Genomic DNA, 15,621 nt, shown 5'->3' with positions numbered 1-15,621 from the left:
GGTGTAAACATTGTTTTTCCATAGGCGTGCTCTGTCACACCCCAAAGCAGTGGTGTTGTAGTGTTGCCAGCGGCACGGAGCGCGGTTTTGACGCTGTAGTGGAAACGCACCGTAAAGGTCACCAGAAAAGGCAGTGCGGTGCGCCTCGCGTTCGGTGTGATCGGAGCCTAAAGCATCATATTAACTTGTGGAAAATGGGCATCCGATGACCCCTTTAAAGTTAAAGCACGTGTGTAGACCATTTACAGGACAAGCCAGATTCCACAAAGTCATTATTGACACATGCAATAATTATCCATTCTGACATGTAGGCAATTTTATCTTTATGTACACAATAATAACCTTTTTTAATATCTGGCATGTTTGTGTGCTGCTGTGTGTCTGTGTGTGTAATAGGCAGAGTGTACACGCCATTGTGCACCCACATAGACTAACATGCCATTTAAATGAATAAAAAAAAATAATACGGCACTATTGACTTTAGACCAGGTTTTAGTTGGTCAATGGCACAATCGTTTTCAGTTGCCTCGTCGAAGCACACCTTGTTTTCAGATCATGGGTGAATAGATGGGCGTGCTGGTCACTTGCTATTAAAACAATGTGCCGCTGGACGTAAAAATGATAACTGCGTCGAGTTGAAACTAGCAAAAAATACTTGTGTGGTAAATGCATGGCATCACATTGCGATGGGTGTATGATAGGGCCCAATGTGTGCCATATTTCAATGAGATTTGAGAGCAGCTGCGAAAAGGAAGTTTAAGAATGTTGTTTTCTCACATTAAAAGTTGCACAAGCGTGCCAAGTTTTCGGAAGATGAACTCACCTGAAATTTTTGTACACAGTGAAGGAGTTTGTATTCTACATTTGCCAAAACTGATTGACTCTGGCTTTTTAATTAGTGGTTGATTGCTTTTTTGAAACAACGTTAAGACAAAACACATATTCTGCTCTCCTGCTCTGCTTTAACTGGGATAAGAGCTCCTTCTGATCCGATTCCAAAAAAAACAAGAAGGAAGTGTTTTGTCCCCTGAGTGCCTCTTTGCTAAACGTAGAGTAAATCTGCAACATTATTGTAACCCTATTAATGAGGCTCAAAATGGGCTCAAGAGAACAAAACACTACATAAATGATCGAAGTAAAAGAAGGAAACCCTTCTGAAATAATATAAACAAACAGGTTTGTAGGGTGGTTGCTGAATACTTCAACATTGATGTCACACATTTTACCCAGTTGTTTGTTAAAAAAGTACTCATAAAATTAACTTTTAATTTTTTTTCACATGCAATTCATAAATTTTATGCCATGCAGACATGCATACCCCCCCCCCCCCCCCCCGCCACCCCTCCCCATGTAGTGTCAATTTGATTTGTACTTGATTTACTTGTTTCATCCTGAAATTTGGCAACTTTTTCTTATTTAGGGTCATGAATGTGCATGCAAAATATTTTGATTGTTTGAATATATTTTAAAACACTTTTGTAACATTGTACACTGTACCATTCAAAAGCTTGGAGTCAGTATATATATATATATATACATGTGCACTTACACTGTCTGTACTCTAGAGGACGGCATTGTGTTATTCACTATCTTCTCCACTTGCATTCTGACTAAGTGTGAATGTCAAACATTCCCAAACACTTATAATCCAGATTATAGCTGGTCATGCAAAGTTACTGCAGTTATATAAACCGGCGCGTGTCTGAACTGATTAGATTATTCATGTGCCTGTGGTTTGGTTTGGGCCTTTGCTCAGGCCTCTCCATGTGTCACGACTTAATTAGGCTTCAATAAAGCAAATCCAAAATCAGCAGATAAATGACCCTACATAATTTATTGTGTCAAGACTTTGGAAGTAGGCCTGTACTTTGGATGGTACAAACTGATAGACAACTGACAGATACTAATGATGCAGGTTTAACTGGATAACTGTGCATTGCACCCTGTATATTTTTATCCTTCTCCATTTTCACTCAGTTGATTGGTTATGTTAATTACCTGGTTATGCATGTTTTTTTTTTTCCAGAAAGTCACTTCTGAAAGATGCTAGTGGGTGGAAATGATTTGATTGCTTGTGTAAACAAATCAGAAATATCCAGGAATTCACTTTATTTCCTTTTGTCATTTTGCAGACCACTAGACGCTCAAATGTTTCTAAATACAATAAAACACTTTCAATGGTCAGGTGGAATGAGGAAAATGCTGTTGTTTGCTCTCATTATCAACTTAAACATATATTTGTTTGTTCGCTAACCGTTTATAAAACAGCTGAAAAGGGTGATTATAAATTAACCCTTAAGCAAACACTTTTACTGTAAAGAAATGGTCACAACCTCTAAAAAGCTGATTCATAATGTAAGTGCTAAAAACTGATTATTATTCGTTTGGTGACGCAGTTACATTTCCGTCACGTCTCAGAGATTTCATTTGGAAGAATTTGATGAGAGATGTTCATATTGAGATGGGTTTTTTGATGGCAGGTGTTGGTATCTTAATCTGAGCACAGTTTGAGATCTTTTCTGAAGCTCTAGAGGGCTTCGATGTGAGGTTACTTTGGTCTTTCTCTCAGGAGAAACATCTGAGAAGCAGGAGCTCTTTATTTGTCCTTCATTTAATCTAATTGATGTCTAAGAAAAGCATAGTTAAAGGACTATTTCTTCATGTTAATGAATTTTCTAATTAGCTACTGACTAATCAAAGACTTGTGAGGAAACCCTATGTGAGATTGAGGTCTGTTTTACATTAAGTCAGTCTTATGAAGGAGTTGCAATTGTATTACTGCTCATCATTTAGGTCAGAATCTCATGTGACCTGTACATTGACAGACACAAGGTTTATGATGTTCAATAAAATTTACAAGGTTTGGATGAGGGTGAACTTTGTTCATTCGTACAGAACAGGCCACAAAGAACAGCTGATATGCAATAATATCTATCTATCTATCTATCTATCTATCTATCTATCTATCTATCTATCTATCTATCTATCTATCTATCTCTCTGTCTATCTCTCTGTCTATCTCTCTGTCTATCTCTCTGTCTGTCTGTCTGTCTATTCATCGATCCATCCATCCATCTATCCACCTGTTTGTCTATCCGCTTATTTATTAGTCCATTGTCCATCCATCTATCCATCCATGCATCTATCATCCATCCATCTATCTGTCCATCCATCCATTCATCCCTCTATTATCCATCCATCTTTTTGTTTTTCCGTTTATATATCCATCCATCCATCCATGCTTCTGTCTATCCATTCATTCTTCCATCCATCCATCTGTCTATCCATTCATCCACTTATCCATACGTCCATCCATCCATCCGTTTATGCATTTGACTATCCATCATTCCATCCAATTGTCCCTCCGTCTATTCATCCATCTATTTATCTATTGTCTGTCTATCCAACCATTCCTCCATCCCTCCATGCGTCTGTCCATCCATTTGCTCATCCATCTACCCATCCGTCTATCTAACCATTTATCCATCCATTCATTCATTCATTCATCTTTCTGTCCATCCATCTGATCGTCTCTCTGTCCATCTGTCTACCCATCCATCCGTCTGTGTGTTCATCCATCCATCCATCCATCCATCCATCCATCCATCCATCGGTCTATCCATCTATCCACATATCTATCCATCAATCCTACCATCTGCTCATCCATCCGTCAGTCCATCCATCCATCCATCCATCCATCCATCCATCCATCTATCCATCTATCCACATATCTATCCATCAATCCTACCATCCGCTCATCCATCTGTCAGTCCATCCATCCATCCATCCATCCAACTATTTATTTATCCATCCATTCATCCTTCTGTCTATCCATCTGTCTGTCTGTCCATCTATCTAATCCATCCATCATCAGTCTATCCATCCATCCATTCACCCGTCAATCTATCTATCTTCCATCAGTCTATTATCCATCCATCCATCCGTTCATCAGTCTGTTTGTCTATCCATACATCCATCCGTCCATTTTTCTGTCTATGCATCCACCCATCCTTGTCTATTTTTTAAAAATATGCCATAAGAGCAGATGCCACTCTGTATTTGTGAGTAAAGGTTATTTTAGTCTGTAATCATCCTGTGGTTCTGCTGAGCTTGTCTTGAGGTTGTGAGGTGTGGTTCAGTTCAGTAATGCTAGATAAACGCGGTGAACCCGCTGTTTAGAGTTTGACCCAAGGACGTCATCAGCTCATATCACCACACACACACACACACACACACACACACACATGTTTGTTTTTGTGAATTGTGGGGACATTCCATAGACGTAGTGGTTTTTATACTGTACAAACGATATTTGCTATCACCCTACACCTTCCCTACACCTAAACCTAGCCCTCACAGGAGACTGTGCATATCTTTACATTATCAAAAAAACGTATTCTGTATGATTTATAAGCCTTTTGAAAAGTGGGGACATGGGCAATGTCCTCATAAGTCACCCTCTCCTTGTAATACCTATGTCATACCCATGTTATTACACCAATTTGTGTCCTGATATGTCACAAAAACAAACACACACACACACACACACACACACACACACACACACACACACACACACACACACACACACACACACGTTGGGTTTACATGTTTTATGGGGACATTCCATAGGCGTAATGGTTTTTATACTGTACAAACCATACTTTCTATCACCCTACACCTACCCTACACCTAAACCTAGCCCTCACAGGAGATTGTGCACACTTTTACTTTGTCAAAAAAACTCATTGTGCATGATTTATAAGCCTGTTTCCTCATGGGGACCTGAGAAATGTCCCCACAAGGTCAAAATCTACTGGTATTCCTATCCTTGTGGGGACATTTGGTCCCCACAACGTGATGAATACCAGGTGCACACATACACACACACACACACACTATGACTGCTGTTTATGTAATATCTATAAGTGAAGGACTTCTGGGAGACATATATGACAAATATTTGTTTAGATTTCTTTACTTATTTAATTTCTATAAAAATACATCAGAATTTCAGCCAAAAGCAAAACATTTGTGAAAAAGCAGAATTGAATCACTACCTCATATCAAGTGTGATATATCATATATTACTATGCTTCAAATGTTTTATGATCTTTAAAAAATATTATTTCAAAAATACAATAGAGAAATATTCTATATGTATTTACTAATAAAAATACAACAACGCCTTACATCTCATCTTGAGTGAACTAAATTATTGATTTATATTATTGAGTAATGAGAAAGAATGAATCTAGAAAAAGATGCTAATGATTTATTTGCTTTAAAGTCACAAAGTTGATTTCTAAACTGCACGTTTAATCATCCAAAGTGTTTAAAAATTAATGTTCCAGTAGTTATACAGGAGTAGTTTCAATGTATAGGAACAAGGCACAAATAAAAACAAATGCTCCCTGTTTAGACCCCTATTTGGTCTTCATAAACAGACAAGAGTACCAAAATGCCCCAACCACTTAGAAGTCCCAGATTCTGCACGGAAAATACCAGCCAAGGTCTTTTACTGTCCACGTGAATCAGAGAGGGAAGCTAGACAACAAAAACAGAGTTAAGTCAATGTAAGTTCAGAGCTGCTGTTGATAAGCATGCTGAGAAGTTTGAAAGAGCAAACAGTTCACAGCTAGATAATGCACTAACACTTTAGACTGAATAGACTGTAACGTACCATGTCTGCCAGACCAACGTACAGAAAGAGGCCGGCGGTGACAGCCGAAATCCACTCCGTAGCAACCGTTTCTGTGGAGACGGACAGCGCGATGTACAAGCCGATGAAGGAGGAGAGAGAGCTTCCCACGTTCAGCAGCAGAGCCCTCTTGACAGACAAACCACAGTGCAACAAGATCGCAAAATCACCTGAGACAAGAAAAAATATATTCAGATGAAACTTTCTGCTTCTCAGATGCTTAAACTTTGAACACGCTTGTTTTTTTTTTAAATAATTTCCTCATGAAAATAAGTTTCCTTGTGAAAAAATTTTCAAAAAAAAAAAAAAAAAGTTAAATAAAATGAATATTGCAGCCCAGAGAGGTTTAACTATTTTTTGAAAGACAGAAGCAAACCACAGGATTTTTCACGAGGACAAATCTCATGTGTGCAGAAAGCATGAGGAACTCATAAACTAAAAGGGTGCGGTTATGAACTAATCAGCATCTATCTGTGCTTATCTGGGACATTCATGACTCACATCAGGAAACGTGAAGAGACTTTGTATTGAAACCCCTGCTCAGGTGTTTGCACAAAGACCTTCAGCAGTGACTAATAGCTGGTCAGCACTTGTTGACAGAACTGTTTTCTGAAGGATCATGTGAAAATTCAGCACTGCATCACAGGAATAAATTACATTTGAACATATATTCACATAAAAAAAATGTTATTTGTAGTTATAAAAATATTGTACAACACAGATTATACTGTATTTTGGGATTTGAATGGAAAATGTGTATTTTATGCTCACTAGAGTGCAAGTTAACATGAAACTATAAAACTATAAAAGAACTATAAAACTTTAAAAAAAGCCCATTTATCTGCTATTTAAGCTTCTTCTGAGTCTAAATTTAATCAGTATCTATTAATCAGCTTTAAAGCTGCAACCACCAAATTGGGGCAGAACTTCAGACTGTTCTTTAGTTGCTATATCTTTTCTGACTGATCCGGCTTAAACCAGACTATCATAATCATAAAAAATCCTATAGACTTCCATTGGGGGGGGGGGGGGGGGGTCAAAACTTTTGTACACTGATGTTTGGTGATTTTGGTGAAAACTTTTGCTTAAGCTGTTTATGAATAGCTAATCACACTAAAAACATGCTAGTAAATTGTGAATCATCTTAATAGCATTCTAGCAAAATGCTAACAGCATGCTAATCATGTTAAAGACATGTTAACAACTTATTAATCATGTTAGAAACATGCTAGCAATATACTAGCCCTATTAAAACATACTAGCAACATGCTAGCAAACATGTTACCAACATGCTAGGAACATGCTTATGCTAGAAACAGGCTAGAGGCATGATAATCATGCTAAAAACATGGTAACACCATGCTAGAAGCATGCTAGCAACATGTTGATAACATGTTAACAAAATGTTAATCATGCAAAAACATGGTAGCAACATGCTAATTATGTTACCAACGTGCTACCAACATGTCAATCATGTTTAAAACATGCTATCAACATGCTAATCATGCTAACAACACGCTAATCATGTTTACAACGTGCTACCAACATGTCTATCATGTTTAAAACATGCTATCAACATGCTAATAATGCTAGCAACATGCTAATTATGTTTACAACGTGCTACCAACATGTCTATCATGTTTAAAACATGCTATCAACATGCTAATAATGCTAACAACATGCTAATTATGTTTATAACGTGCTACCAACATGTCAGTCATGTTTAAAACATGCTATCAACATGCTAATAATGCTAACATGCTAATTATGTTTATAACGTGCTACCAACATGTCAGTCATGTTTAAAACATGCTAGCAACATGCTAATCATACTAACAACACGCTAATCATGTTTACAACGTGCTACCAACATGTCAATCATGTTTAAAACATGCTATCAACATGCTAATAATGCTAACAACATGCTAAATATGTTTACAACATGCTATTAACATGTCAATCATGTTTACAACATGCTAGCAACATGCTAATCATGCTAACAACACACTAATTATGTTTATAACGTGCTACCAACATGTATATCATGTTTAAAAATGTTAGCAACATGCTAATCATGCTAACAACATGCTAATTATGTTTACAACATGCTACTAACATGTCTATCATGTTTAAAACATGCTATCAACATGCTAATCATGCTAACAACACACTAATTGTTTATAACGTGCTACCAACATGTCTATCATGTTTAAAACATGCTAGCAACATGCTAATCATGCTAACAACACGCTAATTATGTTAATAACGTGCTACCAACATGTCAATCATGTTTAAAACATGCTAGCAACATGCTAATCATGCTAACAACATGCTAATTATGTTTATAACGTGCTACCAACATGTCAGTCATGTTTAAAACATGCTAGCAACATGCTAATCATGCTAACAACACGCTAATCATGTTTACAACGTGCTACCAACATGTCTATCATGTTTAAAACATGCTATCAACATGCTAATAATGCTAGCAACATGCTAATTATGTTTACAACGTGCTACCAACATGTCTATCATGTTTAAAACATGCTATCAACATGCTAATAATGCTAACAACATGCTAATTATGTTTATAACGTGCTACTAACATGTCAGTCATGTTTAAAACATGCTATCAACATGCTAATAATGCTAACAACATGCTAATTATGTTAACAACGTGCTACCAACAAGTCTATCATGTTTAAAACATGCTATCAACATGCTAATTATGTTAACAACGTGCTACCAACATGTCAATCATGTTTAAAACATGCTATCAACATGCTAATAATGCTAGCAACATGCTAATTATGTTTATAACGTGCTACCAACATGTCAGTCATGTTTAAAACATGCTATCAACATGCTAATAATGCTAGCAACATGCTAATAATGCTAGCAACATGCTAATTATGTTTACAACGTGCTACTAACATCTAGTTTCCACTGCAGGGCTCCCTATATGTGCAGTAGACAGCAAGGCAGCTCGTTCTGTGTTGTAGTTTATGTATGTGTCTGTGTGTGCATCTCTGTTGAGAATTCATCTATATGAATGTCAAACAAGCATTATGCTGCTCACCTAACTCATGTGGCAGCTCATGGCAGAGTACAGCCAGAGATGTGGCCAGACCGGATCGCCACGAAATGGAGAAAGCTGCACCGATTGCCAGACCGTCCGCAAAGTTATGGATGCCGTCTCCAATGGTGATCATATAGGGAAGCAAACGCTGCTCTGAGAGACAAGAGACGACAATGACTGTTAAAATACATGACAGCTTTTACTAGTGGCCTAATATAATATTATTAACCCAAATCTCATTTGCACCAAAAATCTAATTTGGCTCTCTTAGATAGATGTGTGATTGACAGGTTGTCTGTTTTAGTAATATATCAATAACTCATAGATGTGTAAAGTTACCTCTGCTGCGGCTGACAGGTGCCAGGAAGGAATTTTCATTGTTTTCGCTATCCACCTACAACAACAATAATAACAATTAAATAAATATATAAAATTATTAATTATAAATGAACGAATGAAATATTATAAATGAACTAATAACACAAGACACATGACTTACAACCAACAAACTTACTAGATAACTACATATTTTCAGATTAATCATTAATATTATTGTAAATAAAGTCATTATTATTTAATTTAATTAAAATGATTAATACATTCATAATACAAGATGTCACAAATATAGATGTTCAGAAAATATTTAAGTAAATTTAAATGTGAATGCAGTCTATATTTTATATTTAAAGAACTCATAAGAGCATTTAAATGCTGCATTTTGTTACTAGCTTCAATTGTCTGAACAGGGTTATTAATGTTTTGTAATTAGTGCTGGACAATGATTAATGAGAAAATTTTAAGCCTTAAAAGATTTTGTGTTTACCGTGTATTTTTATTATGTGTATATATAAATACACACACATACATGTATATATTTAAGAAAATATTATGTTTATTATTAAAAAAATATTTATATATAACGTAAATACATTATACACACACGCACACACACACACACACACACACACACACACACACACACACACACACACACACACACACACACACACACACACACACACACACACACACATATATATATATATATATAAATAATTTATAATAAACAAAAACGTTTATTTTGGATGCGATTAATTGTGATTAATCGTTTCCCAGCAGTAATTGTAACTAAAATTAAAGCTAAGAATGGTTTTAAGTCAGTAATTTCTATCTTTTGCTGTAGTGTGTCATTAGGAAATATCAGTTTACATTTCCAAATATTCATTTTGCCATTAATTGTAATAATGCAGTAAGATTTTTGTTTGCACAAGGAGTGTCTGACAACAGCCAATGCTCCACACAGAGATCTGATCTCAATATCAACCAGTCTGTCTGGAATCACATGAAGAAACAAAAGAAAACCGAGACAGACTAAATCCAGAAAAACTGTGGCAACGTCTCCAAGATGCTTCAAGAAACCTGCAAAGCTACAGTACTATTAAAGTATGTAAAAATGCTGTACAATGTCAAAAATAATGTCATAAATAGATTGTCTTCATCAATTAACTATTAACTAAATTAAATCAACATTTGGTGTGACCATACTTTGCATTTAAAGCAGCTTTTGCCCTAGGTGCACTTGCACATAGTTTCTCAGGTAGCTTTGCAGGAAGGTCTCTTGAAGCATCTTGGAGATGTTGCCACAGTTTTTCCGGATTTAATCTGTCTCAGATTGTTGTGTTTCTTCATGTGATTCCAGACAGACTGGGTGATATTAAGATCAGATCTCTGTGTGGAGCACTGGCTGTTGTCAGACACTCCTTGTGCAAACAAAAATCTCACTGGAGTATTACAATTAATGGCAAAATGAATATTTGGAAATGTAAACTGATATTTCCTACAGACACACTACAGCAAAATATAGTAATTACTGACTTAAAACCATTTTTAGCTGGTAAAAATTCTAATGGCCTAAAACTTTTGCACAGTACTGTATATATAATATGTAAACAAACTTTCATTTTGAATGCGATTAATCGCGAGAGCACTAGAAAACATAAAAATGAATATATATATATATATATATATATATATATATATATATATATATTTAAAAAAGTGTTATAAACTATAATAGTAACTATAATAATATACATCAATTACACTAAAAAAACTGTTTCTGAATTCAGACTCTATTAGTATTTGTTGTTCTCTAGCAAAGACTCTTATCTGCTTTTCTTAGCTTTTAAAATTGGGTTTCAGTGTGATTGTCTCACCAGATCGGCCTGTGAGTTGGAGTGTTTCTTCTGTTTCTCTCGCTGGAACATTTGCAGGACTTTGCCGTGATCACAGTGATGAACATCAGACTCCTCCTGTGAACACAACAGCATGTTAGCGGTCAGGCCATGGATTTATAATTGGCCCTGACATTATTCTCAAACAGCACGAAAGACTCACTTCATCATGATGAAGCTGATGTTCCCCGCGATTGATGATGGAGAATATGCTTTCCATCAGGTAGAAGAAATAGATGCCTGCAACAAGCACCAGCAGTTTGTACACATAGTCATAGTTGATCTCCGAGTGATCGTGATCATGTCCGGCTCCGTGAACGTGGAGGCCTAAGAACTGCAGAGAGACAAAACGACATTAACGCCGATTGGAAACTTTGATTGTGCTTTGATTTCCCAGCAGCGCTGTATAGTAATTCCTGTCTGCACTCAATAAGCGAGCTTTGTTTCTCTGTTTCTGGATCTAAACGGATGAGGGAACGTGGAAGATTAAATGATGAGGAACTGATATTGCTGCTTGAAATAAAATAAACATTAAAGTGAGTTTGTGTTTTTTAACTTTATTTTATTTATCTCAGCTAGTTAAGGAATATTTTCTCATTTACATTTACAGTTGAGGTCAAAAGTTTACACCTCCCTTTCAGAATCTGCAAAATGTTAATAATTTTACCAAAATAAAGGGGATCATACAAAATGACCTGGATAAGATATTCCACATCAAAGATGTTTTCATATAGTCCACAAGAGAAAATAATTGAATTTATAAAAATGACCCTGTTCAAAAGTTTACATACACTTGATCCTTAATACTGTGTTGTTGACCTGAATGATCCCCAGCTGTATTTTGTTTGTTTGTTTAGTGATAGTTGTTCATGAGTCCTTTGTTTGTCCTGAACAGTTAAAATGGCATGCTGTTCTTCAGAAAAATCCTTCAGTACCCACAAATTCTTTGGTTTTCCAGCATTTTTGTGTATTTGAATGCTTTCCAACAATGACTGTATGATTTTGAGATCCATCTTTCCACACTGACGACAACTGAGCAGCTCAAACGATGCATTAAGAGGCAGCGGTGAAAAATTTCTCATTTGAAAATCAGGGTAATTTTAACTTTGTCTTCTGGGGAACATGTAACTATCTTCTGTAGCCTCTGAAGGCCAGTACTAAATGAAAAATATTGAATTTAAGCAAAAAGAAAAATGTACACATTCTGTTCAAAAGCTCTTAATGCATGTTTTTAATGCATGTTTTTTTTCTTCTGAAGCATCAGTGAGCATTTGAACCTTCTGTAATAGTTGCATATGAGTCCCTCAGTTGCAAAATTCTGGAAAACCAAAGAATTTGTGTGACCTAAAGGATTTTTCCGAAGAGCATCAGGCAGTTTAATTGTTCAGGACAAACACAGGACTCATGAAAAACTGTCACTAAACAAAAAAAAAAACAAAACAAAAAAACAGCTGTGGATCATTCAGGTAACAACACAGGATTAAGTATCAATTGTATGTAAACTTTTGAACAGGGTAATTTTTATGAATTTAACTATTATTTTCTCTTATGGACTATATGTAAATGTCTTTTATGTGAAATATCTTATTCAGGTCAGGACTAAATAAATAACAGCATGCATTTTGATATGACCCCTCTTATTCTGGTAAACAATTAACATTTTACAGATTCTGCAAGGTGTATGTAAACTTTTGACCTCAAATGCAGTTTAACTTTATGTACTAAAATAACATAAAGCTAAAACTGAAATAAAAAAAATTGGAAAATAAAAAGTAGCCTCTCAATGATACTAAAATAACACATATGCATATAATTCTACTTCACATAAAACATTTTTAATAATACAGTTCATTATATTTACTCTAATTAATAATCTTACACATGCAGTTGGGAATGAGAATGCAAATGCATGTACAGAACCAGTCATGTAGGCAAATCAAGTCGTTTAAACAGTTAAGTTATCAGTTGCCTCCAATCATGTATATACAGCTTTGGATAAGACTAAAACTGACTGTCTAGATGTTTCAGTGACAAAAACTTTGAAATGGCTCAAAAGTTTATGTTTTGCAAGGAAGTCCATTGCGCTTATCATGGTTGCATTTATTTGATTAAAAATGCAGTCACATTGTAAAAAAGATTTCAATTTAAAGTAGCTGCTTTCTTTTTTTTTAAATATTTTAAAATGTAATTTAATTTGCAATAAGCAAAGCTGACTGATTTTCAGCATCATTCCTGCAGTCTTCAGAAACCATTCTAATGTACTGATTTGCTGCTCAAGAAACATTTCTTTGTTGTTCATAATTTTCTGGAAACCATAATACATTTTTATTTTTCAGGATTCTTTGATAAACAACATTTATTTAAATCAGAAATCTTTTATAACATTATGAATGCCTTAACTGTCACTTTTGATCAGTTTAATGCATCCTTCCTGAATAAAAGTATTAATTTCTTAAAAAAAAAAAAAATCATTTTATGATTACAACAAGATGCAGAAAGCCATCAGTTGTGTGTATTGTGTTGAATGCAGACATTTGCTCACCACGGGCAGCAGATGCAGCAGAGCATCGCCTGTCAGCGACCCCACAGCCAGACTGATGCAGAACTGGATGCAGAGCTCGAACACTTGCGTACAGGCAGAGAACAGCAGCACCACGACCCCAAACATGGACATCAGGCAGATGATGAGGTTGGCCAGCGTGGCGTATCCATATCCTGCACACAAAGAGCTCTTTCAGTGAACATACACATACACAACATTCAACTTTTATTTTCTCTTGTGTACTATATATCTTATTCAGGTCAGTACTTAATAAACAATAACTTGCATTTTGTATGACCCCTTTTATCTTGGTAAAACAATTAACATTTTGCAGATTCTGGAAGGGGGTGTAAACTTTTGACCTCAACTGTATGTTGTTCTCCATTTAATGTTTTTGAAATAAAAATACTGATTTAATTGTTAAAATATTGTAAAAGTCTCATTTTTTAGATAATGAATTGTATTAGTTGTAAACCATTGAATGGGTCGTTTTTATAATATTTTATTATATTTGTTTCTCTTGTGGACTATATGTAAACATATTTTATGTGAAATATCGTATTCAGGTCAGTACCAAATAAACAATAACATGCATTTTGTATGATCCCTCTTATTGTGGTATAATAATAAACATTTTCCAGATTCTGAAAGGGGGATGTAAACTTTTGACCTCAATATATTGAGATCTCCTGATTTTTTTTCAGCCCAAAATAATAAAGAAAGATTATATATCTGGTGTAAAAATGCCTATATTGTAAGAGCATTTGGATTTTTTGGATTTTAACTTTGTTCATTATAATTAAGCAAATTTCCTCCAATTCACTGCATAATGCAGTAATCAAAATCATCCTTTCCAGGCACAATTATTATTATTTTTAGTTAACTAAAACTAAACCATAAAATATCTTTATTAATTAAAATAAACATTAAATTAAAAAGTATAGTAAAAAATATTTATATTAACTTGAGAATAGACATAAGAAACACAAGAAATTTAACTAACAGAAAAAACTAAAATACTACAATTTTAAAATTAAATAGAAATCTGAAAATATTACAATAAATGAATTACAAAATAATTCAAATATTAATAAAACTATAATAGTATCTCAAATAACCCTGATGTAAACTTACAATTCTATTCTTAATCAAATGTTATGAACAATATTATTTATCATTTGTATTAATCAATAACATTTGTATTATTAACATTATTTAATATTTTCCATATTCTAAATCACCTGTTGCGACTTTAAAGTAAGTCTGATCGTCTTGATGATGAAGCAGAGAATGGTAGAGATATGACCAAATATTTTCCATGACATTCTTGAGGTCACGTGTATTAGCCACGTTTCATGGAAAAGGCAATTTCATTTATGATGCAAACTTTGATTTTACAATTATGGTGTTTTTTTAAAGAACAAAGTTAACATTATATCAGTAATTTATTCTATCATATAATCATATAATATAATAATAAAATGATATTATTTATCATACCATCATACTGAAAACTATTTACAGCTTATGGAGAGGACACTTACTTTCGGCAGTGCTAAGCGAATCCGGGCTCACGGGTTCAGGAGTGGTCACAGAACAGCCCCCGCTGAGGATCTGCTGAATCAGAGCAGGGCTGATCTGCGTGAACTGATCTCTGGTCAGCGATGAAGAGTTCAGCTGGTGAATCCTCAACAGGTCCTCAGTGCTGAAGCAGGTCTGCGAGCGCAACAGAATCCACACTGAGACATGCAAATGTACGAATGCATAAAACATATTTCCACATTAATATTTTATTTCACACCACAGTGGTGCCGTTGCTCCCATAATCACGCGTGAAACACTCGTATTTACTGTTTGCTGAATTATTAATTCCACCGATGTCAGACGACAGCTCTTATTTAGACGGCGCGTGAGCTTAAAGGGGTCATCGGATGCAAAACTCACTTTTACCTGTTGTTTGAACATTAATGTGTGTTGGCAGTTTGTGTACACAACCACCCTACAATGATAAAAAATCCACCCAGTGGTATTTTATATATATATATATATATATATATATATATAT

At 35.1% G+C, this 15,621-nt stretch overlaps 1 protein-coding gene across 1 annotated transcript in view; it reads right to left on the bottom strand.

Moving 5' to 3' along the window:
• Positions 1 to 5,012: 5,012 nt before the first annotated feature.
• The window catches only part of LOC141290268 (zinc transporter ZIP4-like), a 20,567-nt gene continuing 9,958 nt past the window's right edge, over positions 5,013 to 15,621 (bottom strand). The window contains exons 4-11 of the mRNA XM_073822457.1: positions 15,101 to 15,272; positions 13,557 to 13,729; positions 11,178 to 11,348; positions 10,997 to 11,092; positions 9,120 to 9,174; positions 8,781 to 8,933; positions 5,684 to 5,871; positions 5,013 to 5,547 (exon numbers count right to left, since the gene is read on the bottom strand). Coding sequence (XP_073678558.1) covers positions 5,419 to 5,547; positions 5,684 to 5,871; positions 8,781 to 8,933; positions 9,120 to 9,174; positions 10,997 to 11,092; positions 11,178 to 11,348; positions 13,557 to 13,729; positions 15,101 to 15,272 — 1,137 coding nt within the window. The 3' untranslated portion in view covers positions 5,013 to 5,418. The remainder of the gene's footprint in view (positions 5,548 to 5,683; positions 5,872 to 8,780; positions 8,934 to 9,119; positions 9,175 to 10,996; positions 11,093 to 11,177; positions 11,349 to 13,556; positions 13,730 to 15,100; positions 15,273 to 15,621) is intronic.

Source organism: Garra rufa, chromosome 17 (assembly GCF_049309525.1).
Source record: "Garra rufa chromosome 17, GarRuf1.0, whole genome shotgun sequence".
NCBI classification, from domain to species: domain Eukaryota; kingdom Metazoa; phylum Chordata; class Actinopteri; order Cypriniformes; family Cyprinidae; genus Garra; species Garra rufa.
This window is presented reverse-complemented; position numbering and strand designations above follow the sequence as displayed.